Source organism: Cyclopterus lumpus, chromosome 14 (genome assembly GCF_009769545.1).
Source record: "Cyclopterus lumpus isolate fCycLum1 chromosome 14, fCycLum1.pri, whole genome shotgun sequence".
Lineage (NCBI taxonomy): Eukaryota > Metazoa > Chordata > Actinopteri > Perciformes > Cyclopteridae > Cyclopterus > Cyclopterus lumpus.
The window spans coordinates 10,218,915-10,240,960 of record NC_046979.1 but is presented as its reverse complement, the minus strand read 5'-3'; the positions used below and the strand labels follow the sequence as shown (position 1 = coordinate 10,240,960).

General features: G+C 40.5%; 1 protein-coding gene across 1 annotated transcript in view; it reads right to left on the bottom strand.

Moving 5' to 3' along the window:
• The window catches only part of nrxn2a (neurexin 2a), an 82,684-nt gene that overhangs the window by 47,507 nt on the left and 13,131 nt on the right, over positions 1–22,046 (bottom strand). The window contains exons 6-15 of the mRNA XM_034549991.1: positions 18,757–18,918; positions 14,137–14,566; positions 13,092–13,475; positions 12,038–12,241; positions 8,929–8,955; positions 4,959–5,078; positions 4,494–4,875; positions 3,578–3,768; positions 2,239–2,412; positions 1,178–1,297 (exon numbers count right to left, since the gene is read on the bottom strand). Coding sequence (XP_034405882.1) covers positions 1,178–1,297; positions 2,239–2,412; positions 3,578–3,768; positions 4,494–4,875; positions 4,959–5,078; positions 8,929–8,955; positions 12,038–12,241; positions 13,092–13,475; positions 14,137–14,566; positions 18,757–18,918 — 2,194 coding nt within the window. The remainder of the gene's footprint in view (positions 1–1,177; positions 1,298–2,238; positions 2,413–3,577; positions 3,769–4,493; positions 4,876–4,958; positions 5,079–8,928; positions 8,956–12,037; positions 12,242–13,091; positions 13,476–14,136; positions 14,567–18,756; positions 18,919–22,046) is intronic.

Sequence of the window (22,046 nt, the reverse complement as noted above, 5' to 3'; positions counted from 1 at the left end):
GAAAAGCTTCTGGTAAGTCGGGTCTATTACTACGGACATAGAGGGCTCTTTATGGCGGAGGCAGCAATCAGACAAGAGGTTTTTGAAATGTGGCGCTATCAATGTGACATGTGCATATTAGCGTGTAATTGATTTCTCAAGTCGAATTGCAATACATCACCATGTATTTACATGCAATTTTTTTATTGGACAGCTTATGTCCTGTTTATATAAGACTAAACTAAGACAGGTAGCAATGTTTCCTATCACATTCTGTCTTGTTTTTGAGTACAACATAGAACTGAAACCACACAATCACAGTGTTGAGAATGAACAGTGTGCCATATGCGCCACTCCCACTGCAGGATTTTGTTGATGGAATGGCAACATATATGACTAATCTTTAATGTTTTTCACATTTATAGTTTAAGGACTATATTAGCAGTGTTTTACAAATCACTGATACATTGCATCACTTTTGATCATTTCCTAAAGATTACCACAAGTCTTTAGATTGATATCCTCGCCTCCAGGCAGCAGTTGATTTCATTTCAATACAGTGACAAAATGTACTTGCAGATCCTATACATTTACTTAAAATGGGCAATTGATCACAAAGAGCATCACACATGCTCCTACTGTTGTCAAAGTTATGTCACTGGTGTGTGGTTCTGTACTTGTAAGGACAGACTTTCATGAAACGTTTGCATGCAAATGAGAGGCCACCAATAAGTAAAGCAATAAGAACGTTTTTTCCCCTGTGAAATGCCACACAATTTCACCTCTTCATGGCTCTAGAAATAATCCAAGAAAACTAATATTCTCGTCAAGAGAAGCCACAAGTATAACTTGTCTAGTTTCAGTGCAGTTCACAATCCAAAAACATTTTAAACCACTGTGTGATATAAGAAAGATGCATTTCTTTGAATGTTGGTATTACAGTGTTTTTTCCTCAACAGGTACCTCAACAGTTACCCCAAATCACCCCAAATACCCACTGTGGCACAATTATAATCTAGACTGACATCTGTTGTCTGACTGAATGTTCTTTATAAGGGAATTCATATTTTACAGATATTTACAATTGTTGACCAATCCCTTCATTGCGGTATCTGATCATTATCATAATTTACCCTCTAGAGATGTGACATATTTCCCCACCATTCTAGACAAACAGGCATAATACACCTGCACTTACGGTCACTGCAGAACGGCCCCCCGTAGGTGGTCATGGTGCAGTCACATGAGAAGCCCTCCCACAGCTGCAGACACACTCCCTGGTGGTGGCAGGAGTCCTCTGTGCAGGTGGTGCTGGGACCTGTAGGGTGTTGACAGCAGATTTACGAGGTGCTTTCTCTTCATTTTATTTATGCATCTACACTAGTTTCCAAAAGGAATACATATGTTATACCGAGCCAGTCAATACTGCACAGTATTTTAATTAATTCATTGCAAGTGGTCACGGCACTTGGTTGTGCACCTCTGAAACTTCATCATGTCACAAATAATTCATTGATAAAAACACTATTAACATGTCTCGGGATTATACAAAATAGACCAATTTACTTTGAGATGCTATAAAAACAGGAGATCTTAAAACGCTTCATTTGAGTATATATTTTGCCATACAAATCAAACTGTTTACTGGATATTCAACCTTTGATTCTTTATAATGCATTTCATGCTTGACTTCTTTTACAGGGATTGTACACAAGCAATAAAGTAGTCCATAAATATGAGATTTGAGTGTACATTAATGCAGAGAGTATAAAGTATAAATGCTCGGATCTGCTCGCGCTACAACGCCAAGCGCGAGGATAAACAAAGATGAGCTCCACAAAGATAAGAGGAATTGTGATGGACTGTCTGTCCATCTGACTTTGCGTCACTGTGACCATCTCATTGAACCTGGGGAGATTATTTGGTATTATTGAGTCATGGCAAAACCTTACTAAGCACTTTCTTGTTTGATTAGAACTCAGCAAAAGCAGCTGGACATCTTGACTGCCGAGTGAAATTATTAAATATAAGCGTGTATAATCAGAAATAATAAAAAAAACAGAATGTCTACACTGATCTACCAATCATACTAGAGCATTCAACAAAGCCGTTAAATACCATAACAAATGTGGTGTGATTAGTTTTTTGTGAGCAGTCCTGAGTTCCTCTGGTTTCGTCTCTGCTCTGATACGCTCGTACATCAGATTACAGGAATGATTCACAGGGGTTTTATACTTCCCAGTGTGTTGCCAGACTCACCTCCACAGCCGTGCTCCACCTCTCCCACCTTGTGAAGGGCATCAGCCAATAGGTCGGGGAGTCTTCCGTTCAAGTCGACGGATGCCAGGCAGCCCTGGTATCCTTCCCGGGATGCTATTAACCTGGGCAGGCTGCTGTACATGCTCTTCCCAACGCCACCAACGTACAGCTCCCCTGTGGGGAAAATCACAGCCGGGGATATGTTGGTGTATGCCTCAAAACATTGGCTGGCAATGGTAAAGGATCAACATAATTAGTAGATGAATAAATAATGCAAACATCATTAAGATTACTGAGAGTATCGTGCAAACATGAGTATGTACACTCAGTGGCCACATTATTAGGGTACACCCATACAATCTAACGCAATCCAATACAACCCTAACCCCAAATATATGGGAAAGACACGTTTCCATTTTAGAGATACCTCTGAACATAATGTAGTCCAGTAGTCAAATATAAACATGTATTTGAATTTAGAAATTCACAAATGTCATAAACTAAAACATAAACTTTGCAATGGTGGAATTCAGATAACAGACTGGAGATCTTAACACCTAGTCCATCCTTTACATTAAGATTGTTGCCCACTTTTTTAACTTTAGCTAAACATGTGGCATTTAAATAAAGTTGCTGTAGCCTTCAAAGAGTTAAACAACAGACTGTATTATATATTAGAACAAAACAACGAAAGAACATTTATATTTCATATACAAAGCAAATTATTATTATTTTCTCCATCAGGAGAATCAGGCAATTGCTTGCGTGCGAGTGAGTCTATTCTTGCATTCTGCTGCAGGAAACTGTAATATTTTGGGTGGCCAGTTATGGCTGCATGCTTGAGGACTTATTGTGGTCGTATAAACTCACATTCTCAAAAAATATGTATTGCCTGTTTTATACTATTTATACCATTGACTGCCTGCCGACTCCTCATTCAACAGTCTTAACCGGCCGGTAGGGGCTGAGAGCGATAACACAGCTGAGTGCGTCTCCAACCCCCGGCCGCTGCTCTGCACCCAGTGGGGGGAAAACAGTTTGCTCACTTTTAGTGCTTTGGACGGTGTCTTTGGTGCACTGCTTACAGCTAAAGCAAGCTTGAAATGTTTTATACAACTTGAAGCCGATTGCCATACATCTCCACTTGTTTTTGAGTTTGAATAAATGAACTCACTTGTAGCCAATTGTCAGTTTCTTGTTCTAGCTTTTTAGTAAAATATTGTTATCAATCGAAATACAAAAATGAACCCATTTAACACAAAAGATAGTGTACATGTTTTAGTAAATGTGATGGGATATTCACTGTGTCCTCTAATAAACAATTGCTCAGATGAATTACCTTTCAAATCCAGGTTGCGGGCTCCATTGGCGTGTTGGGTGACAGTGCGAGAATCAATCTTAAGGATGTGCACATTGTTGTTGTCCCGGGAGATCACCACATTGTGCCACTGGTTGTCATTAAGTGGCTTGTCAGAGTTTCCCTTCATTAGCGATGGCCCATTTCCCAAGTCAAAAACATAATGGATGTACCTACAGGACAATGCAAATGTTTACATTCAGTCTCATGCAGTATCATTTCTCCACAGACCATATGCTGTTATGTGATTATGCTTCAAACTATGCAAGCCATGCCAATGTGTGCACTGCTGTCCACCAATCTGTTTTATCTGGGATAAAACCACTGAGGGGGCTGTTGATATTACATTTGATCAGCAGCGCACTGTCAAAAAAAAACCTAAATCTTTTTGAATTGAAGCAATATCTATGACAAAGCTACTACACTTCACACACAACATTGAGCAGCCTGAAAACTCTGACAGAAGTGTTGGAAGCCATTTTTCGTCTGTGTTGCCTGTGCAAGTTACAGCTGGAGGCTCCAGAACTGAACAAGGCCTCCTGCTGACTAATTGCTTCCTGGGAGAGTCTGTGTAAGGTTTGACAGCTACAATTGTTGCTTCAATGTTCCGTTTCCTATTCTCTCTTGAACAGAAATTATCTACAATGAATAAAACATTAAAAACATTATTTGTAACCAAATGTGCTTGAGTAGGTCTGAATGATACCAGTACTGGCAGTTTCTCATGCTTCCTCTATCAGAAGAGAAAAAAAAAACTCTTCATATGCCTTTAGCTTTGCAAGTCAAATATTGTTAAGTACAAAAGTAGTTAGTTCCTGTCTCAAATGGACCCTTCTATCTTTCCTCAGCCCAGCCCTGTATGTAGATTACAGCTCAGTCCAAACACCGCAGCACTTACCCTTTGACCAGCTCCACCACGATGAAGTCACTGCCATCTCCAGAGTTGTAAAGTATCAGGCCGTCAGGACTGGTGGTTTTGAACTGGAAGAAAAGGTGCATGGAGGCGTAAGCCTGCAAAGTGGAGAAGGCCAAGTAGCTGGCTTGCGCTAGAAAAGTTACAGGATTGGCCACAATATGCCTCATGCCAAATCGAGCATTCAGCTCGCAGTAGGAGATGTCTCCGTTCTTGCACTGGTCCAGATAGAGCATCCCGTTAAAGGAGAGAGCTTGCAGATGACCGATGAAGTTGGAAGGCATCACAGAGATGAAACGCCGCTCGGTCATGATCCCTGTTTCAATGTTACTGAATTCCAGACGGGTGTGGGCGCCCGTCATGTGGCCTTAGGAACAAAGAATGCAGCTTAGATTTCAAATACCTTTCAATATCTGTACCTTTGCAAGCTCCTTTATTCCTACTATATACCTTCCACTGTCACATTATCCACAGAGAGTTGCAAATTCTTCCCACGCCGCACCACCTTCACTGTGTGCCACTCATTGTCATTCAGCTTCTCGCCGACCAGGAGTACCTCTGGTCCCTTGCCTAAGAGGAGGAAAGCGTCAAGTGACAATCATACCACATCAGCTCAGTACACACCCTTTCCACATGAAGCTCTCTCTTCAGGGTCAATACACACACACACACACACACACACACACTTTGCACTTACTCAATACACAGTTAGGGGGATAAATAAATCAAAGAAACTGCAGTAGTAGCTCCTTTTCTGCAGGTTGACTAGCCAACCAACATGTGTACAATTATTTCTATACTGACATAGTATGATGCATGCTTTTCTCTTTATAGAGTGGTTTGATAGATGTCATCTGGGGTAAAATGGTATGATCTAGAGACCGGGTTCAAACATATAGCTTTAAGTTTCAAGATTTCTACACTATCCTCTGCGTCTCTCGCTGGTTTCAAAATAGGTCACAGTGCAGAAGCTTGCCACTGCAGCGCCGTCATCCCGAATCAGTGCCTATGCAACAGGCCGACACGGCAGTTCAAAGGAGTTCTGACATCGCTTGGGAAACTAATTGGCCATGCCTAAGCTGACTGCGCCTTTAGGGGGTTGTCTGTCTAATTGAGCTCAGGGTGTAGGAGAATTACAGGGGACGTACAGAGGGCAATAAATGGAAAACATCAACTGGTTTCCATACACTGCACTGTTTCATCCTCGGGGAAATAAAACTGCGACTGGAAACTTTGTCCAACGCTGCATATCAAGTGTCTTTACAGCACACAATCCACCTGCTGAATATCGACTATGCCCACCAGACATATCGATCACATCAAGTCCTGCTCCCTCTAAATTTGATGGATTTACTTTGATACTGCAAAAAAAAAAAAAAAAAACACTCGCTGGAATAATGTCACACAACACCAACAGAAATGTTTATCTTGTAAATGTCCATCATGAAAATGCAAACCAGACTTGCTGTAATGAAAAAGGATAGTGGAAGGCTGGCTAGTGGGGACAAAGTGACCAAACCTTCGTAGCTCGCGGCTTGAGTCTAGCGGCTCGAGGCTACTCTCATAACACACCTCAATCTCCAGCCGAACTGTCTCCGGTCGAGTTGCATTGTGAGTAATGTAGGTGCCAAGTAATGAAGGAAGGAAGACGTGTGGAATAAGAGAGATAATATATATTGATGGCTCAGCTGCTTGGATTCTAAATTAATATAACATGTACTATCATTTCTACAGGGTTATTTGTTGTTGTAGTTTAATGTTAAAGGGAGGTCATAAAGAATTTAGTCTCAGTAAATAAAAATGAGCACTCATAGTAAAACTGCTTGTGCAGCCTGTATTTCATATCGGTGGTAGTAATCTCTCTCTGACACCACCATAGTGGGGCGTAAAATGACTGGAATATAATATGTGTTCACACAGACATCTGACTGTCAAGCCTTTGAAATGTGGGCCCCTATCAAAGTGCCTTGGCTTCACAAACTCAGCTTCCAGAGGCTCGAGAGCAAGCCGCACATGTAACGGGTCTATTCCGTCCAGTTTGATCCTCAGTAAAAATTGAATTTGATTCATATTTTCAAACAAGGATAACTTCAAAGCCATGGTGCAGTTATACAGGTCAGCATTATGAGTGAGCCGAGACTTTGAACGCAGGAAGTGCATGGTAATCAAAGCATGTTATGGTAATTCTGTAATTCTGTAGAACAAATGCTTCTTTTCAAAAGTGTGTTGTGTACCATTATTCCCCATATTCCGGAGGATTAATCAACAGCATTGCAGCAACATTTGATTTTACAACAATTTCCCTCCCATTGACAGCTTCCAAGCAGCTGCTGGAGATGGGCCGTCTCTTTGAAGCGACACTCGCAAGATCCTTCAACTGAGAAATCTGAATCAGGTTGTAAGATCATCTTTAGAGGTGGTCAAAGCAACAATATTTAAAATTCACAAGAGGCCATGGTGGAAACTGTGATTATCCTCAATGATAGTGCTCACTAAATGATGATCATTTCAATAATTTAGGATGCTAATTCTGCAATTTAAAATGTGGCTCCATTTTCTGTTGGGCTATAAAATCCATCAATAAGCCATCCATAAACAGATTGCCATAGGGCACTGGTGTACCATAAATACAGCATAATTGATCAGGATGATGGTTCATCTTGCACACAAAGAGATGCACGTACACTACATTTACACTGTGGACAGTGCATGATGGTACATTGCCATCTGCTGGTAGAGAATGTAGTTTATTATGCAGATAGCTAAGGTTATAAAGGACACACAGCCTCTTTTTAAATAGCCACATTCAATATTTTCTCTTTTCTATTTACATAATTATCTTTAAGCATATTTTAATTTCTATTGAGTGCAACGGACCATTTAAAAAAATGGTTATAAATCATTGAACTGGTATACAGAGACAGTACACGCACACCCCACTGCTGTCCAACCATCCACATACACTCCAGAATGCACACAGTACTCACCTCGATCAGAGAAAAACAATGTAATCCGTTCAATAAATTGGACTGTTGCTTATCGCCATTCAATCAACATCTCAGGTCATTAGATAAACATGGGACAGAATTACAGCACAAACTGCAGGTAATTGATGCTTCAATGTTAAAATATGTTTGAGTTCATAAAATAAAATAGAATGACTAATATTCAGGCTGAAAATTGAACATTGACAGCTAAACATTATATTTCAGAAAATCCAGGAATTATTCATACATGAGGGGTGGAAACAAGCTTTTAGCCAGCACACGATTATAGTGCTAACTTTTATAAGAATTTCTAAGCCTTCTCTGTAATGGATGATCTATATCAGAGAGCCGTTCACCTCTCCACTGTCAATAGCTTTTATCCTTTTGCTGTAGTCTGAACCAAAACTCAAATTGCCTGTCTTTCACTATCAGGTGAGCGTGACAATCTACATCATACATCACCGTGGTACCCCCCTAAAGTACACAAGAGTACAGAATACCAGAACATATATTCTGTTGATACAAAGGAAAATCTGCCTTTGGCATTGATATGCCTTTTAATCAATGGAATTATGTTTGTTCTTTTAAATACCCTATGGCTCATGACAATGTATTTGATGATTCAGTGTCATATTTCTCGTTTTTATATTCATTTTATAGCACATATGGTCCAGGATGCCTCTTACAATTATCGTTGGGGTGTCACAAAGCAAGATTACAAGTGTGTGTTAATATAGGATGAGTAGTTAGACTCAGACACATATTGCATTCAAATGTTGCCATGAGAAACTGACTGAATCGGTCATTTCATTTACATAAAATGGAATATGTTCCACAACATGTACTCTCCTAAAATGGAAAGGCTGAAAAAAACATAAAAGAAAAACATTTTAGCTTTATACTCATCTTTTGATCAGATATCAGGCTGACCTTTAAATAAATATCAGCTCTGGAAATACAGTGGGATTACTCAGTAATAAAATATATATAAATATATATAAAATATCTCTAAAATGAGTGCTGTTTTTCTCTCTGCAGATATTCGCTGATTGTAGTTGAACTGTTCCCAATTATCATCTATGTGAGCAAATTAGTCACAAGCAAATTAATGACCGACTCACTGGCAGCACAATAATGTCAAACCTAGCTACATTTGATTAGAAGATTATTGTGTAATAATGAGAAAATGTGTAAATTAAATTGTTGATAAAATGTGGAGTTCATGATTGAAGAGCCGACAAATGCCAATTATATTCAAACGCACAATGAGGTCACACTCTTGTTATTATCTTTGTAGCATAACAGCACCAATAAACAAGAGGGAAATGAATAATGTTCTGTTTCATGATGGGATAGATCAAGAGGCATATGATTATACCACAGTGCATGTTCTCTTAATCACGGTACAGTTAATAATCATAGGAAACACTTACTGAGATTACAGTCTATCCTGATACAATCTGGTGAGAGAGAGAGTGAGATGGTGAGGTTAAAAGAAAAAAGAACAGCACAAAAGAGGAGAATATTTCACATCCTTCAAGGTACATTCTGCAGAAAGTTCAGTGCTTTTCAGAGCCCACTATCCGGGGACAGGCTCGAGAGTCTAAACCGCCATTTTCCTCCATTTAGTGTGCATACCATTATAAAAAGGAGTAGTGAGTAAAAGGAAAACCTCAGCATGTGTCTGACAGAACAATAGATCAGATCAAAGTTGGGACCAATAAGAGTTTTATTGACCGTAAAAGTGGAGGTGCACCAGTAGTATTTTTAGTATCGGTATTGGCTCGGATTCGGTTGCTTACATGCAGGCGTCTGCAAATGAATTTACCTGATTCAGATATTTCGACTGATTAGACACAAGCTTTTGGGTAATACAGCAAACATGCACTGCTGGGAGCTAAATCGTCTAAAGCAGATAACAACAAATGGAACCTGTGCTGGCATTTTGTCATTTTGGATTTTTGAAACCGAATGAAACATCTTAAAAGCCTATCACCCAAAGGAGCATTGTCTTCAAAGAACAGGGGAGAGTGGCTACGGAACAATACTCAAAATAGAGCAATTACTGTGATTATCCAGAATTTGCAATAAATATATTTTCTTGTGAGATAAAAAAATGTTAATCCGTTATTGAGATGTACAGTATCACCTCCTGTATTATATTAATTTAGAGTCAACCTGCATTCATGTCAGCTGGGATAGGCTCCAGCGCCCCCGCGACCCTAATGAGGATAAGCGGTATTGAAAATGGATGGATGGATGGATGGATGTAAGTGAGAAGTGTCTACGGGGTATGTACTCTTCTACTAATGCACCTCTACCCAAAAGCCTAAACCTTGATCTGTCTTCACTCTAAAACTCTGCTCACATAAATGATCCAGTCTCCTGCTGTTTCTGCAGGTCTGATGATAATATATAATAATAATAATAATAATAATAATAATAATAATAATATAATAAGTTAAATACAGAGGAAAGGGGCGATTTGCACAACCTGCAGCCACAATTAACGTTACACCATGAAAATAATTACACCAGCCCAAATATGATGCTTTGTTAGAATTTACACATGTCTACTACAACTAATACCTTCTAAATACATCTGCAATATTCACATTTCTTTCCTTTAAAGTTGATTCACCCACTAATCATTTCCATGTTCTAATAATGCACATGAACATATTGGTGTAAGTCATGTGGCTGAGGCGTGCTCTCAAGCTGTCAACCATCACAGAGCAGTGGATACAGACAACCAGAGACCAGAGTGTGTGTGTGTGTGAGAGAGAAAGTGTGTGGCCATCACTGGCACCCTCTGGTCAGTGAAGCGACTCTAAACTGGACAGGCCAGTAAATGTGAGGGGAGGGAACTACTATGGTCACATCAATGGTGTGATGGTAATATCTCAGAGTAATGGCGGATCTGGTCTCTGACTGCCTTCTCCTTGAACTGCAGACAAGCCATTGAAGGGCTGAAAGAGCCGAGACGGTCAGATGAGACCTGGCCATTGGATGAACTGAGAGAGAGAGAGAGAGACAGAGAGAGAGAGAGAGAGACAGAGAGAGAGAGAGAGAGAGACATACACATAGAGAGAGACTGAGAAACAGAGAGACATAAACATAAAGAGAGAGACTGAGAAACAGAGAGAGAGAAAGAGACATAGAGAGAGAGAGAGACTGAGAAACAGAGAGACATAAACATAAAGAGAGAGACTGAGAAACAGAGAGAGAGAGAGAGACATAGAGAGAGAGACTGAGAAACAGAGAGAGAGAGAGAGACATAGAGAGAGAGACTGAGAAACAGAGAGAGAGAGAGAGACATACACATAGAGAGAGACTGAGAAACAGAGAAAGAGACATAGAGAGCGAGAGACTGAGAAACAGAGAGAGAGAGAGAGAGAGAGAGAGAGAGGCAGAATATGCATACCCACCCTACAGTTGTTTAAAAAGACATTGAATCTCTTGTGTTTCATAGAAAATGACTATTTTAAATAGTTTATAAAGATTCTCTTATGAATTTACATACATCATTCTCCTTCATTATATGGTGATAATTATCTTGCTGTATAGAAATATACATTGTGGGTCTTCCCAAATGGTTAATAATTGTACTACAAGCTAGTGGTTAAGATGCAAAGAAAACTATATAAACAAATTGTCCAACGTAAACCTTGAATTACTGATAGGAAAAGTTTTAGGAAACACCATATTTATGTTCCTGGTGTAGAAGAGCACACATAGTTGCAGCTAATACATCCATTTGCCGTTTTACACAGGGTTATGTATTGGACTTTTTCTTGGCTCTGAGTGGGTGCCAGGCAACAGTAAAGACTCCAGGAAGTTACTGTGCATGGCCGAAAAATAGTCTGACGCATAAACCCCTATAAACAGCAAAGTGTTGTTTTTACTCTCAACACAAAGACTAAACACTTTAATTACTGAGCTTATGAGGTAGTGGTGGTATTTGTTGTCATCTGACAGGGCCAAGCTATCTGTCTCTACTGGTTTCCAGTCCTTACTTAACTAAGCTGAACTCTGCTGGGTTATCCTTAATGGACAGATATGAGAGTAGAATCAACCTTCTCATCTAACTTTCCCCCAGGAAGTGAAAAGGTGCACTTCCTAAAAAGGTCAAAGTATATATTCAAATCCCATTTTTCCTATTTTTTTTGGCAAAAAGAGATACAAAAAGTAAATTGTTGAGAACAATATTCCTTACCAACATCCCAAACCATTCAATATATCCATATTTCATTATGTTTTCCCCTTGTTTGAAACCCATTCATTATTAAATTCACTAATAGAATTGCACTGAATAAATCTGACACAACCACCACAGGTCTCTGAAAAATTTAAAATAAATTCTAGCAACATGCAAAAGGTTCAAGGGATGTGCTGATCTTTTTAAGCAACTGTAGTTATTGTGTATGAAGATGAATATGGGAAAGTCAGAGACAAAACTAATATCGTGAGAACTCTAGCTTGGTGACGCGCCCTTAAAGGTCGACTGCTATAATATGTCCGTATTTGCCGCAGCAGCATTACCCAGGTTCACAGTGAGTTTCACTCTGCCTCCGTCCAGCTCCAGACGCAGGGTGTCCGCTGACTGCTGAGAGGTGCTGGCCATCAGAAGGCCAAAGGCCCTCTGGGACATGAAGCGGAGGGACACATCCTCGGCCTCTGTGTGGAGCGTCCTTGGCATCACCACCTTCAGATACATGCTTCCGTCATAGCTCACCATGGTGGCCTCTACGGATTTCAGAAAGAAGAAGTGTTAGCAGACATTGAACCCCATAGGGAATCACGGCACTACATTAAATACACAAAGTGGCATTTATGGAATGAAACCTGAGTTTGAGCTTATCTCCGGTATGGCATGATATAATTTTAGATTGCAGTTTTCATCAGTCGCACCAGATGGCAGAAAAAGCCTGGAGCATGTGGAGACAGCAGCGAGATTACAGCAGCAATCAAATTTCTGAAGGATTTATACCCATCATAGCGCAATACAAGAGGGATTTTCATATATCCCTCATTCTATTAGCTTTTACTGTTAGCCAATGGATCTGCGTAATTTGGCCTCTCTGTGAGAAAACCATCTGCATGGTAAATGTAGAGTGATTCAGGCGGAATGACTCTGTCAAGGCAGCACTGCATATCTAATAAACATTCATTGCCCTAGCACACTGGCAACCTCATGATACTGACAATTCATTAATGAATCACTATACACACACATACACACACACACACATACATATATATGTATATATATATATATATATATATATATATATATATATATATATAACTGAAGGGCTACTTTCAGTTGAGAGCACTCAAATCCTATTTGAATAGCTATGTCATTGTACAGTATGGAAATGATAGATATGTCATTGTACACTATGGAGATGATCATACTGCAGTTGCAAATTAATGTATTATTGTTTGGGGGACCTGGGCATTAAGGCACTTTCCAGCCACTACACAGCTAAGGTAATAAATAAAATACCAGCCAAAATGTGATAAAAGCTTTGCAGCAGCATTTTGAAATCACTTCTCCTCCCCATCCACTAACATCGGTCTCAGAAACTCTTACCCTTCTCACAGCTGGAACCGAGGTAGCCAGTACCATTGCAGTCACAAATGTGGCGGTTCCAGCCCTCTCTGCAGTGTCCACCATTGGCACAGGTGTCTCTGGCACACCGGACATGAGTCTCTCTGGTGCAGAAGCTGCTGACACCTGTGGCACTCTGAACCTCCGCCAGCCTCCACAGGTTACGGCTCTGTCCGTCAATAAAGAGGTCCCTCACACAGCCCACGTAGCCGAGGCTGAGGGAGGCGGTCCACACCTCAGGGGGGAGCATGAGGGCTTGGCGATCCTCTGGTAAACCTCCAAGATACATGTCCCCGTCGAGGTCAAGGATCTCACTGCCTTCATTAGCAGAGAAGGGGACGCTCTTGCTGTTCACAGAGATGAAGCCTGTAGGGTGGGCAGTGAGTCAATTTGTACTTACACAATGTTTTTGTTGCAGAAAATGAAGACAGGTGTGTGTGGGTTGTGGTAAGTGAGAACAAACTGTGAGATTGAGAAAGTGGGCATAAGTCCCTGCTTGCTTTAAAGAGTGTGGACTAAGAAACGGTGCTGTCGTTGGTCGTTGGTAGGTGATTTAATGAGAAAAAGCAGGAGTTGAAACTAAAACTTCCTCTGCAAAAGTGAAGAAATCTGCTGTGTCATATTAGCCTGCTTGAGAAGGAATATATTTTTAGAAATGTGTAGAAAGAAATAGAAGGAACTGTGTGTATTTTGGCTTCTACGAATAAGGCCCGCATTCGGATTGTATTAATAAGGCCCAATTTGAAGTAGGTGACTGAATAATTGGCCACTTGTGAAATAGGTTAACACAGATTTCTAAATGTCATACATAGATTATAACATCTGCAAATATCATTGTAATTAAAAGCTAATATGCATGCATGTTTGAGTGCGGTGAATAAAAAGCAAGAGCGTGCCGATGTGACTGGATCCGAGCTGGCATATGGCGGTTTCACAGCTCTGCTCCACAGCTAAATCTGGAAAAACACAGTAACAGAAGCAGACAGAAGGCTTCCCCTGCCTTCAGAAATACACACACTTCCCTTACCGTTTCGCCCTCGCCTCTGGAAGTCCACATGGCACCACTCGCCATCGTCGAGCCTCTTGTTACTGGCTTTCATCTTGATGCTGCCAGAGCCCATATCCATTACCAGGTAAAGAAATCCATCCAGCAGCTCGATGGCGAAGAAGTCGGCCCTGGGCTTCTTGTCCGGCTGCGTGCCCTGCAGACTGCCATGGCTGAACAGCAGCAGGCCGATGGGCTCTGTGGTGCGGAAGTCAAAGGATATGGCGCCCGTCTTCTTTGTGTTCCACCTGGGCAATGTCAGGTAGGCAGACGGTGTGTCGAAGGTGACAGGCTCCAGGGCTTCCACATCCTCGCAGCTGAATTTCAGGTCACCATGGATACTGATCTTTGGGTCTCGCTGTTCAGCCAGTCGTGACAGACCCAGTCTAAACTCATTATTCTTGTAGACCACCTAATGATTAAGAGAGATGTTGTGGTGAGATGACAGCTGGAGAGAGCAATACATTCTGTGCAAAGGTTGAATTGTACTCATCAATAAATATTAGAATCAATATAACACTGCCGCATTCACGAGGACATGCAGCTGAAGATGGTGAATCATCCCTGAACTCAGAGCTCAGATATAAGATGTCCTGACGATTTCATTTCCAAAGTTCTATCCAATAAACTGGCACCTTGAATTAAACAGGTTTTGCTGAGATGGTTCCTGACTCGCGCTGTGTCTGTGAGGAGATTGTGAAAGAATGTGGAAATGAGCGCATTGTATTTTACAGCTACTCAAACACAAACAAAAAAGCAGCACGAGCTGAAATGCTTTTGACATCGAGAAATGCATTTAGATGTGGAAACATTTAAATCTGAGACATTTAGCTAAGTCACTAAGGAGTGTACAAGTGTACAATGGGTCTGACACAAGAATAATCTTACATTCGAAGAGAAGGAGAGAGAAACACAGTTGTAGCACCTACACAATGGCAAATAAATATATGTGCTTTTACTAAGTGAAACTGGGAGCGATCAAGTCCACGCAGAGATGGTGGGTGGGAGAGAGGCTCAACACACAATTCAGTATTTAAATAGGTAAATTTAGTAGATGTAAAAGGGCACACACTCAACAAACACTGCTCAGCTCACAATGCAGATACATCTGAACAAGTGGCACAACAATCTGATAAAACACTGAAGTGTACACACAACAGGCCTCCTTCTGTCTTTGAGGAACGTCCGGCTATTTATTTAAATATTCAGATCAATCACAGGAGACGGGGAGCAATAAAAAAAATAAAATAAAAAAAAACCTTTTTGAAGATATCTACTTCCACGGCATACACACCTACCTGTGTATACTGAAAGCAAACTTCAGTGTAAAGCCTGTGTGGGCTTCTCTGTGCCATTATTGCATTTTTTTTAACTTTCGTTCTGGCTTCATCAATATGCACAGCAGGAAGTAGCAATCCTTGTCTCATTTTGTATCAGTTGTAAGTCACCCCGAGCCCACTGCTATCTGCCACATTCCTCTGCGACCAGTCACTGCCTGAGGTGACACATCACACTGCACCGAGGACTAACAGCAGAGCTGAGAGGCAATTTGAGCCAATATCACACTTCACACTGCCTCAGTGAGGCTAATTAAACAGTGACATCAGATGGTGAAACTGACCATCGAGAAATGAGTGTAACAGGCCATTTTTAAATGGGCAGACAGTCAATCAAGACACATTTACAAAGCGGAACAGTGCGTTAGCAGTAACACAGAGATATTGTTTACAACTAAGAGCAACACACCTGGAACAGGAACACAAAACTGGCTACGAAATGGCACACTGTGTGACCTCTGCAGGGCTATTACATAAGGCAGGGGACAATACAGGAAGTGGAATCCTATTTCACCAATTCAGACGCCTGTTGTATGTGACAAGGATTACCGACTATCCCAAAACGCAAGAATAAAGCTCCTCTAGTGTCGATTGACAAAACCCTCATGTCTTTTATGCTCAAGTGGTGAAGAACAGCAGCCTGAGAATAAAGACCTTCCATGCTAACAGCCGTGAGAGCACATTCTTCATAACCAAATTGGGTACAATCTTTGAAGCATTAAAGCAGACGGACTTAATGATGCAGTGTGCGGTGTCCTGGGGGCACACACACTACAGACCAATAACCTGGTGACTTCAAAGACAGATGAATCTCTCCTAGTTGTTGTGGCCATGACACTCATCTGTAAGTGGCCATTATTTTCCTGTACCTCATGAGCCTGATGGCCTCTACCCAGCAGAACATGTAACGTCTTGAGAGATTAGTCAAACATACCTCTAAATACATGCACTGATTATAGAATATTCTAGTTGCTTCTCTTTCCTGCATGCATTAAGATGAATATGTATGGTTGAATTCATTCCATTCACAGCCAAGCCTTGTTCCTGTACTCCATCACCAAACTTGGTGCTCTGGCTTTGACTGACCCGTCTCTGAAGTTGCTTCCTGGATCTCTCGGCAGAGCGGATCCCATTTGATCAGCTCTGTCTCTGCCAGCGCTCGCCCTCATTACTGGGACTTTTCGGGTTTGTCATCCCGGGGAATCTTCATCCCGCCATACTCTCCCTGCATGCCTACAGCACATCTGTGTGACTATGCACAGCAGTAGTAGTTCTAAACACCACCACCAGCCGCACCACCCACAGAGCGGGGGTTGCAGCATTGGCAGGGTACTGGGACAAGAACCTGTCCATAAATAACATCTAATTTTCATTCAGTGTATTCACACTGCAGGGAATTTATGCATACATTCTGTTTAAAACGTTCAGTTCGAGCGCTTTAAAATGTTGATGCCTTATGCTTTATTAACACTAAAACAAATACAGATTCATTTATTGAGTTTATTACATACAATTTCGCAGACTTTGTGTAATTTTTCACAAGCTGGCAGCTCTCTGAGGCGGTACTTCGGCACACAGTGCTTTGAGAAGAATACCATGGATACTGATGCATGCTCACAAAGGCAATCCTAACCTGCTGATGTTAAGCAGGTAATATTTGGCAGGTTCAATATCTTAGTTTATCTCGTTAGCATGCTCATATTTGTTATTAGCTCTTTACAGAAAATTCCCCTGAAGCTGATCATTTGTATGCCAAAGTATGGGTCAATTATGGATTTGAGCAAATTTGACGTTACTCCATCAAATAGTTAATGAGACATTTCACTGAAAACCACCAATAACATCCCATTCAACAAACGTCAGGTGATCAAAGTCTGTATGAATTCACCTATGGGTCCAAATTCCAAGGCAATCCATCCAAGTTGCTGAGATATATCTGTCCAGGCCAACAAACCGAGCGATTGACATTATCATCCGTTGTGCTCAGCGTAGCTAAGCAGATGATGTAAACAATTAGTCTGTAACTTCTCTTTTTATGCGTTGTGCGTAAACTTCTCAACACAGATGACTTCTTTTCAACACATCTGTCTGAAGATTTCAGTTCTCCGCCATAAATACATTCTGTGACTGCAAAAACTAGATGCTTTGTGGGTCGAGCTTGGCAAGTGAAAGTTTTCTGTTGCTTGGGTTCCAATAAGGAAATCTGAAACTAAAAGATAAATCTTTTTATGATAGTTCTGGCAGAGCGCTGAAGTCAAGCACAAAGTCTCCATCAATATTCAAATAAGTCATCACTCTACTTTTAAGCAGACTATATGACAGTCTTTATAATCTGCCAATCTCTCCCTTTCACACATACTAAAGTTTAAAGAAGCTGCTGCTTGTTATACTTTGCTCCAACTTGCTGCTGCTGTTACGAGCTTAGTCAGGCTATTTCTACTCTATTTGCCTCGTGCATCCTCTAAGTGACGCATCTGTTCTGTCCCTTGGTGCATTGTACTCCCACTGATCCCATGCAGCTGGATTTAATGGGGATTAAGAGTGGAGCCTTATAACAGTTTAGAAGCATTTATGGAATAAATGCTCTTATATCCTTTGACGTAAGTGTCTCTGCCAAGAAAACTAATTTGTTTGCGCCGGGTATTGACCCCAAGAAACTATATATACATACACCAATCTTCCACCTTGACACTTTTAATTCAAACTACAGACTTGTTTTAAGTAATGCCATCTTCCTAATCCATCTTTGGGTGAGGGAAAGCTTTTCACTCACTTTTGATGCACTTACACTAGAATGTCATTTGCTTTCATGAGTTTGCTCACTTCATTAAAAATGTGCAAGTCCAGGCTGAAATTGGCCTATTAATCCATTATTCACTTTGTCTATATTAATTCAAATGCTGAGTACACCATCTTACTTGCTTGCTCGAAATAATCAATTTGACAGGTACATACAGGCCAGAGTTAAAAAGCTTAAAAAAAGACTGTGTTTCAGGAATGAAGAGGATGCATCTCTTTCTGATGTGTATTAGTGCTTCTCAACGGGATTCCCTCAGGAATCTATAAATGCATATGCTCTGCACAGCGCATATGCAGCTGATTGTTTCTCCTTCAAACAACCTACAACGGGAGAATCAATACGAATGTGAGGGGTGATTTTCTATATGCAGAACATACTCTGCTTGTAGGAAAGGGGAGTGCTATCTAAGGAGGGTAGGATAGTATTTCCAGAGCTCTGCTGGGACCGAGGTCAAGCTGTACTCACATCTTTCAGACAGCCCAGGAAGTTGTTGCTGACCGGGGAGCCTGGCAGGTCGGCTGTGTTTAGGCTGCCCCCTATGTAGAAGAGATCATCAGAGCCCAGCATGGTGTAGTCCTCCTGAGTGTAGCCGGTGGTGGTGAGAATCCCATCCACCAAGATCGTTACCTAGAGGACGTAATAATGAAAAGAAATAAGACATGGAGAGATTTTAAGTCAGTAAGAAAAAGATCTGTCCTAATTCGTGCCTCATTTCTTGATTTAGTTGAGCTTGCTTTAAGTACAGCTTTGAAGGGTTCACTAATCTCAGCTGATCCCTGTTTCTGATATATTAGCAGTCAATATAACATAAATATTTCTTCAACGGATATTTTTTGTTAAGAGCTATATGAATGCTACAGTGTATTCAATTAATTTAAGATAAAGATATCAAGATGGCAAGCTACATTGCTTGCGTGTTGGCAGCAACAAAACAAGATTATTCCCATATCAGTCTCGTCAGTGCACAGAGACAAATGAAATGAATGACTGAATCGGGCTATAAAAGAAATGATATGCTTGTTGCCATGACAATAAGCCTACAGTTAACACGTATTCCTGCACAAAGGTAACAGCTCCCACTCCCACTTGGGTAATAAGGTGAAAACAATAATGATTTCTTAGTGACTGAATAAAAAAAAATCATTTTGAGGAAAATCTAAGGGAAAAACTAATTAATATACTGTACTTCAAGTGATTGAGTTTAAATGAAAAAAAGAATAGCTCCAAAGAGGCAGGGGACATGCCAACTAATTGTTCTAATGTTTCACACCAATCAAAATTATTTTTATAAATGAAAGGCTTGAGTGGAAAGCTGTCATTCATACATACAATCATTTCAAGTTCAGGCCAGTGTGCTCGTAAAATATCAGAGACCAATTAATATGTAAGGGCGAGGAAACTGCTCTCTCTGTCATTAAATACACACCTCCATTATTATATATGTATTCTAGACAGTTTGGATAAAAACTACACTACCGACTTTAATAGACATATGTTTAGTGGTGTGGACTGATTCTCATACAAATAACTCCTAATTAAAAATATCTCGGGAACTTAACTTAGTGAAATCTGTGGCGTCTATTCGCTGGTATGTTGAAAGCAAGAGGATAAGAGACAAAAGAACGACCTGACAGGGAATGCTCAGGTGTCAGGTCTCTGAAACGAGGTCCTGCCTCTCCATTCACTGGTACTGGCAGGTATTGATTTCTGCCTATCTAGTGGTGATGCTCTCAGTATCTTTGGCTTGGACAGTGGACAATGGCAGGGCTTAACTGTGGGTTAAAGGTAAAGGTACTGCACATTAGGGTATTCAGAAAAATCAAAGTGCTTTTATGCCTGGAAACCATTGCTGCTTTCTTTTTCATCTTGCAACGTAAAAGCACGACCAGTTTCTAATATTGAGTATTACACCACATCCTGACAGCTGAACATCATTTCTGTTCAATTTCTAAACTGCTGATGCTCTTGGAGCTCAAGAGTGACAGTGAGAATCAAATGCAGTATTTAGGATAACATGTGTGCTTATTAGTGTTGTATGTGAGTGTGCACAGTTCTGCCCCATAAATAGGTAGATGCATATTTAAACGTCAGAAAATTAGATAGAATGAGCATCAATATGTTTGCCCACAACAGGAAAAGAGAAGTTGAATGGATGGGGAGCCGGTAATAGAAGGAATTCTAGCTGAAAAAAAGCACCACCGGATCTACTAAAATGTTTCCACCAGCACTCTCTTGAGAGTTACAGTTCCTCCTATCTACATGTCAGTGGGGTAACTTATCTGAAGGGAAAGCAATTTACACAGGGATCAAATGTATGGCTGAAAGCATAAGTGACATTGTAAGCATTTTGCTGCTCTTTTGGAAGCCGGGGTAAGGAAATAGATGTGCAGGAGGATGCAACTTTATATGCAGCCTAATGTGACAGGTTCAGAATATATTGGTGATGATGAGAGAGCTAGATACAATATGAGCAAAGAAATTCTAACATTTAAATGCGTTACGCGTGGCAAAGCTCATTGTAAACAAAATCTATTTAGTTTAGCTTTGGTTCAGGTACATTTACTAAGTGGACACTTTATTTGGCAATAAAATGCTGAGACCCCTTTTGCTTTCAGAAGCCTAGTATCCTTAAGGTTTCAGTATCGTGCTATTGTCCACTAGGTTTTTTAAATGCACTCAACTATTACTTTGCACCTCGGCACTGTAGGTCGACAGGTGCTTAGGGGAATACATATGGTCAACAATATCCCACTACTTACATCGTATATACAGTATGTACACACACACACACACACACACACACACACACACACACACATATATATACATACACATATATATATATATATATATACATATATATACACACATATATACATATATATGTACACATACACATATATATATATTTATATGTACGTATATGCATTCCATATACATATATATATTTATACACATATATATATATATATTCACACACACACATATATAAACATATATAGATATATATATATATATACACACACACACACACACGCATAACACCCCCCCCCCCCCCCCCCCCCCCCCCACGCACACACACAAACACACACACACACACATAGAGAAATGGTAATTGTAGACTACAGTCAAAGAAGATTGCCAGCAGGGTAACTTCTAATTTAACACAGACACATCCTGGCAGGCTTTAAATTAATTCTGAAATTAAGCACTGTGCTTTGTCCAGTGGAAAACGTTAATGAATATGAAACCTTAGGGCCGAGTTGTACTTGGCTGGAGTACAGTACAGTAGATACAGCAGTACAATATTGGACACATGCAATGGCTGTCTTCATTATATAAAGCCCTACTCTTTCCTGCAGGTCCTCTCTGATGCTGCTGCAAGATGCATTTGCATTTGTTTTTGGCTTTTTGTTTAAGTGGAGTGACAATCTGAAAATCTGTAGGACGATTATTGTTCTCTAAAGGTGGAAAAAAGAGCAGGCTGCAGAAATTTCATCGCTACTGCAGGATACATGAACGTGATGGATGTGTTGAGTCTTTCTTTCAATAAGGTAAAAAGACCTTTACAGCAGTCTTGCGGGTTGCAGAAAAAAATAACTTGCCTGATTATAAATGCACTCTGTGATTTCCACCAAAGCAATCTTTTTCACGAGAAAGAGGGCGATGACCTAATATGAGCTTGTATATCTACTGTGTCAGAATGTGGAAAATGAGAGAGGCCAGCAGAGCAGAAATATTAAACATTCAACAGA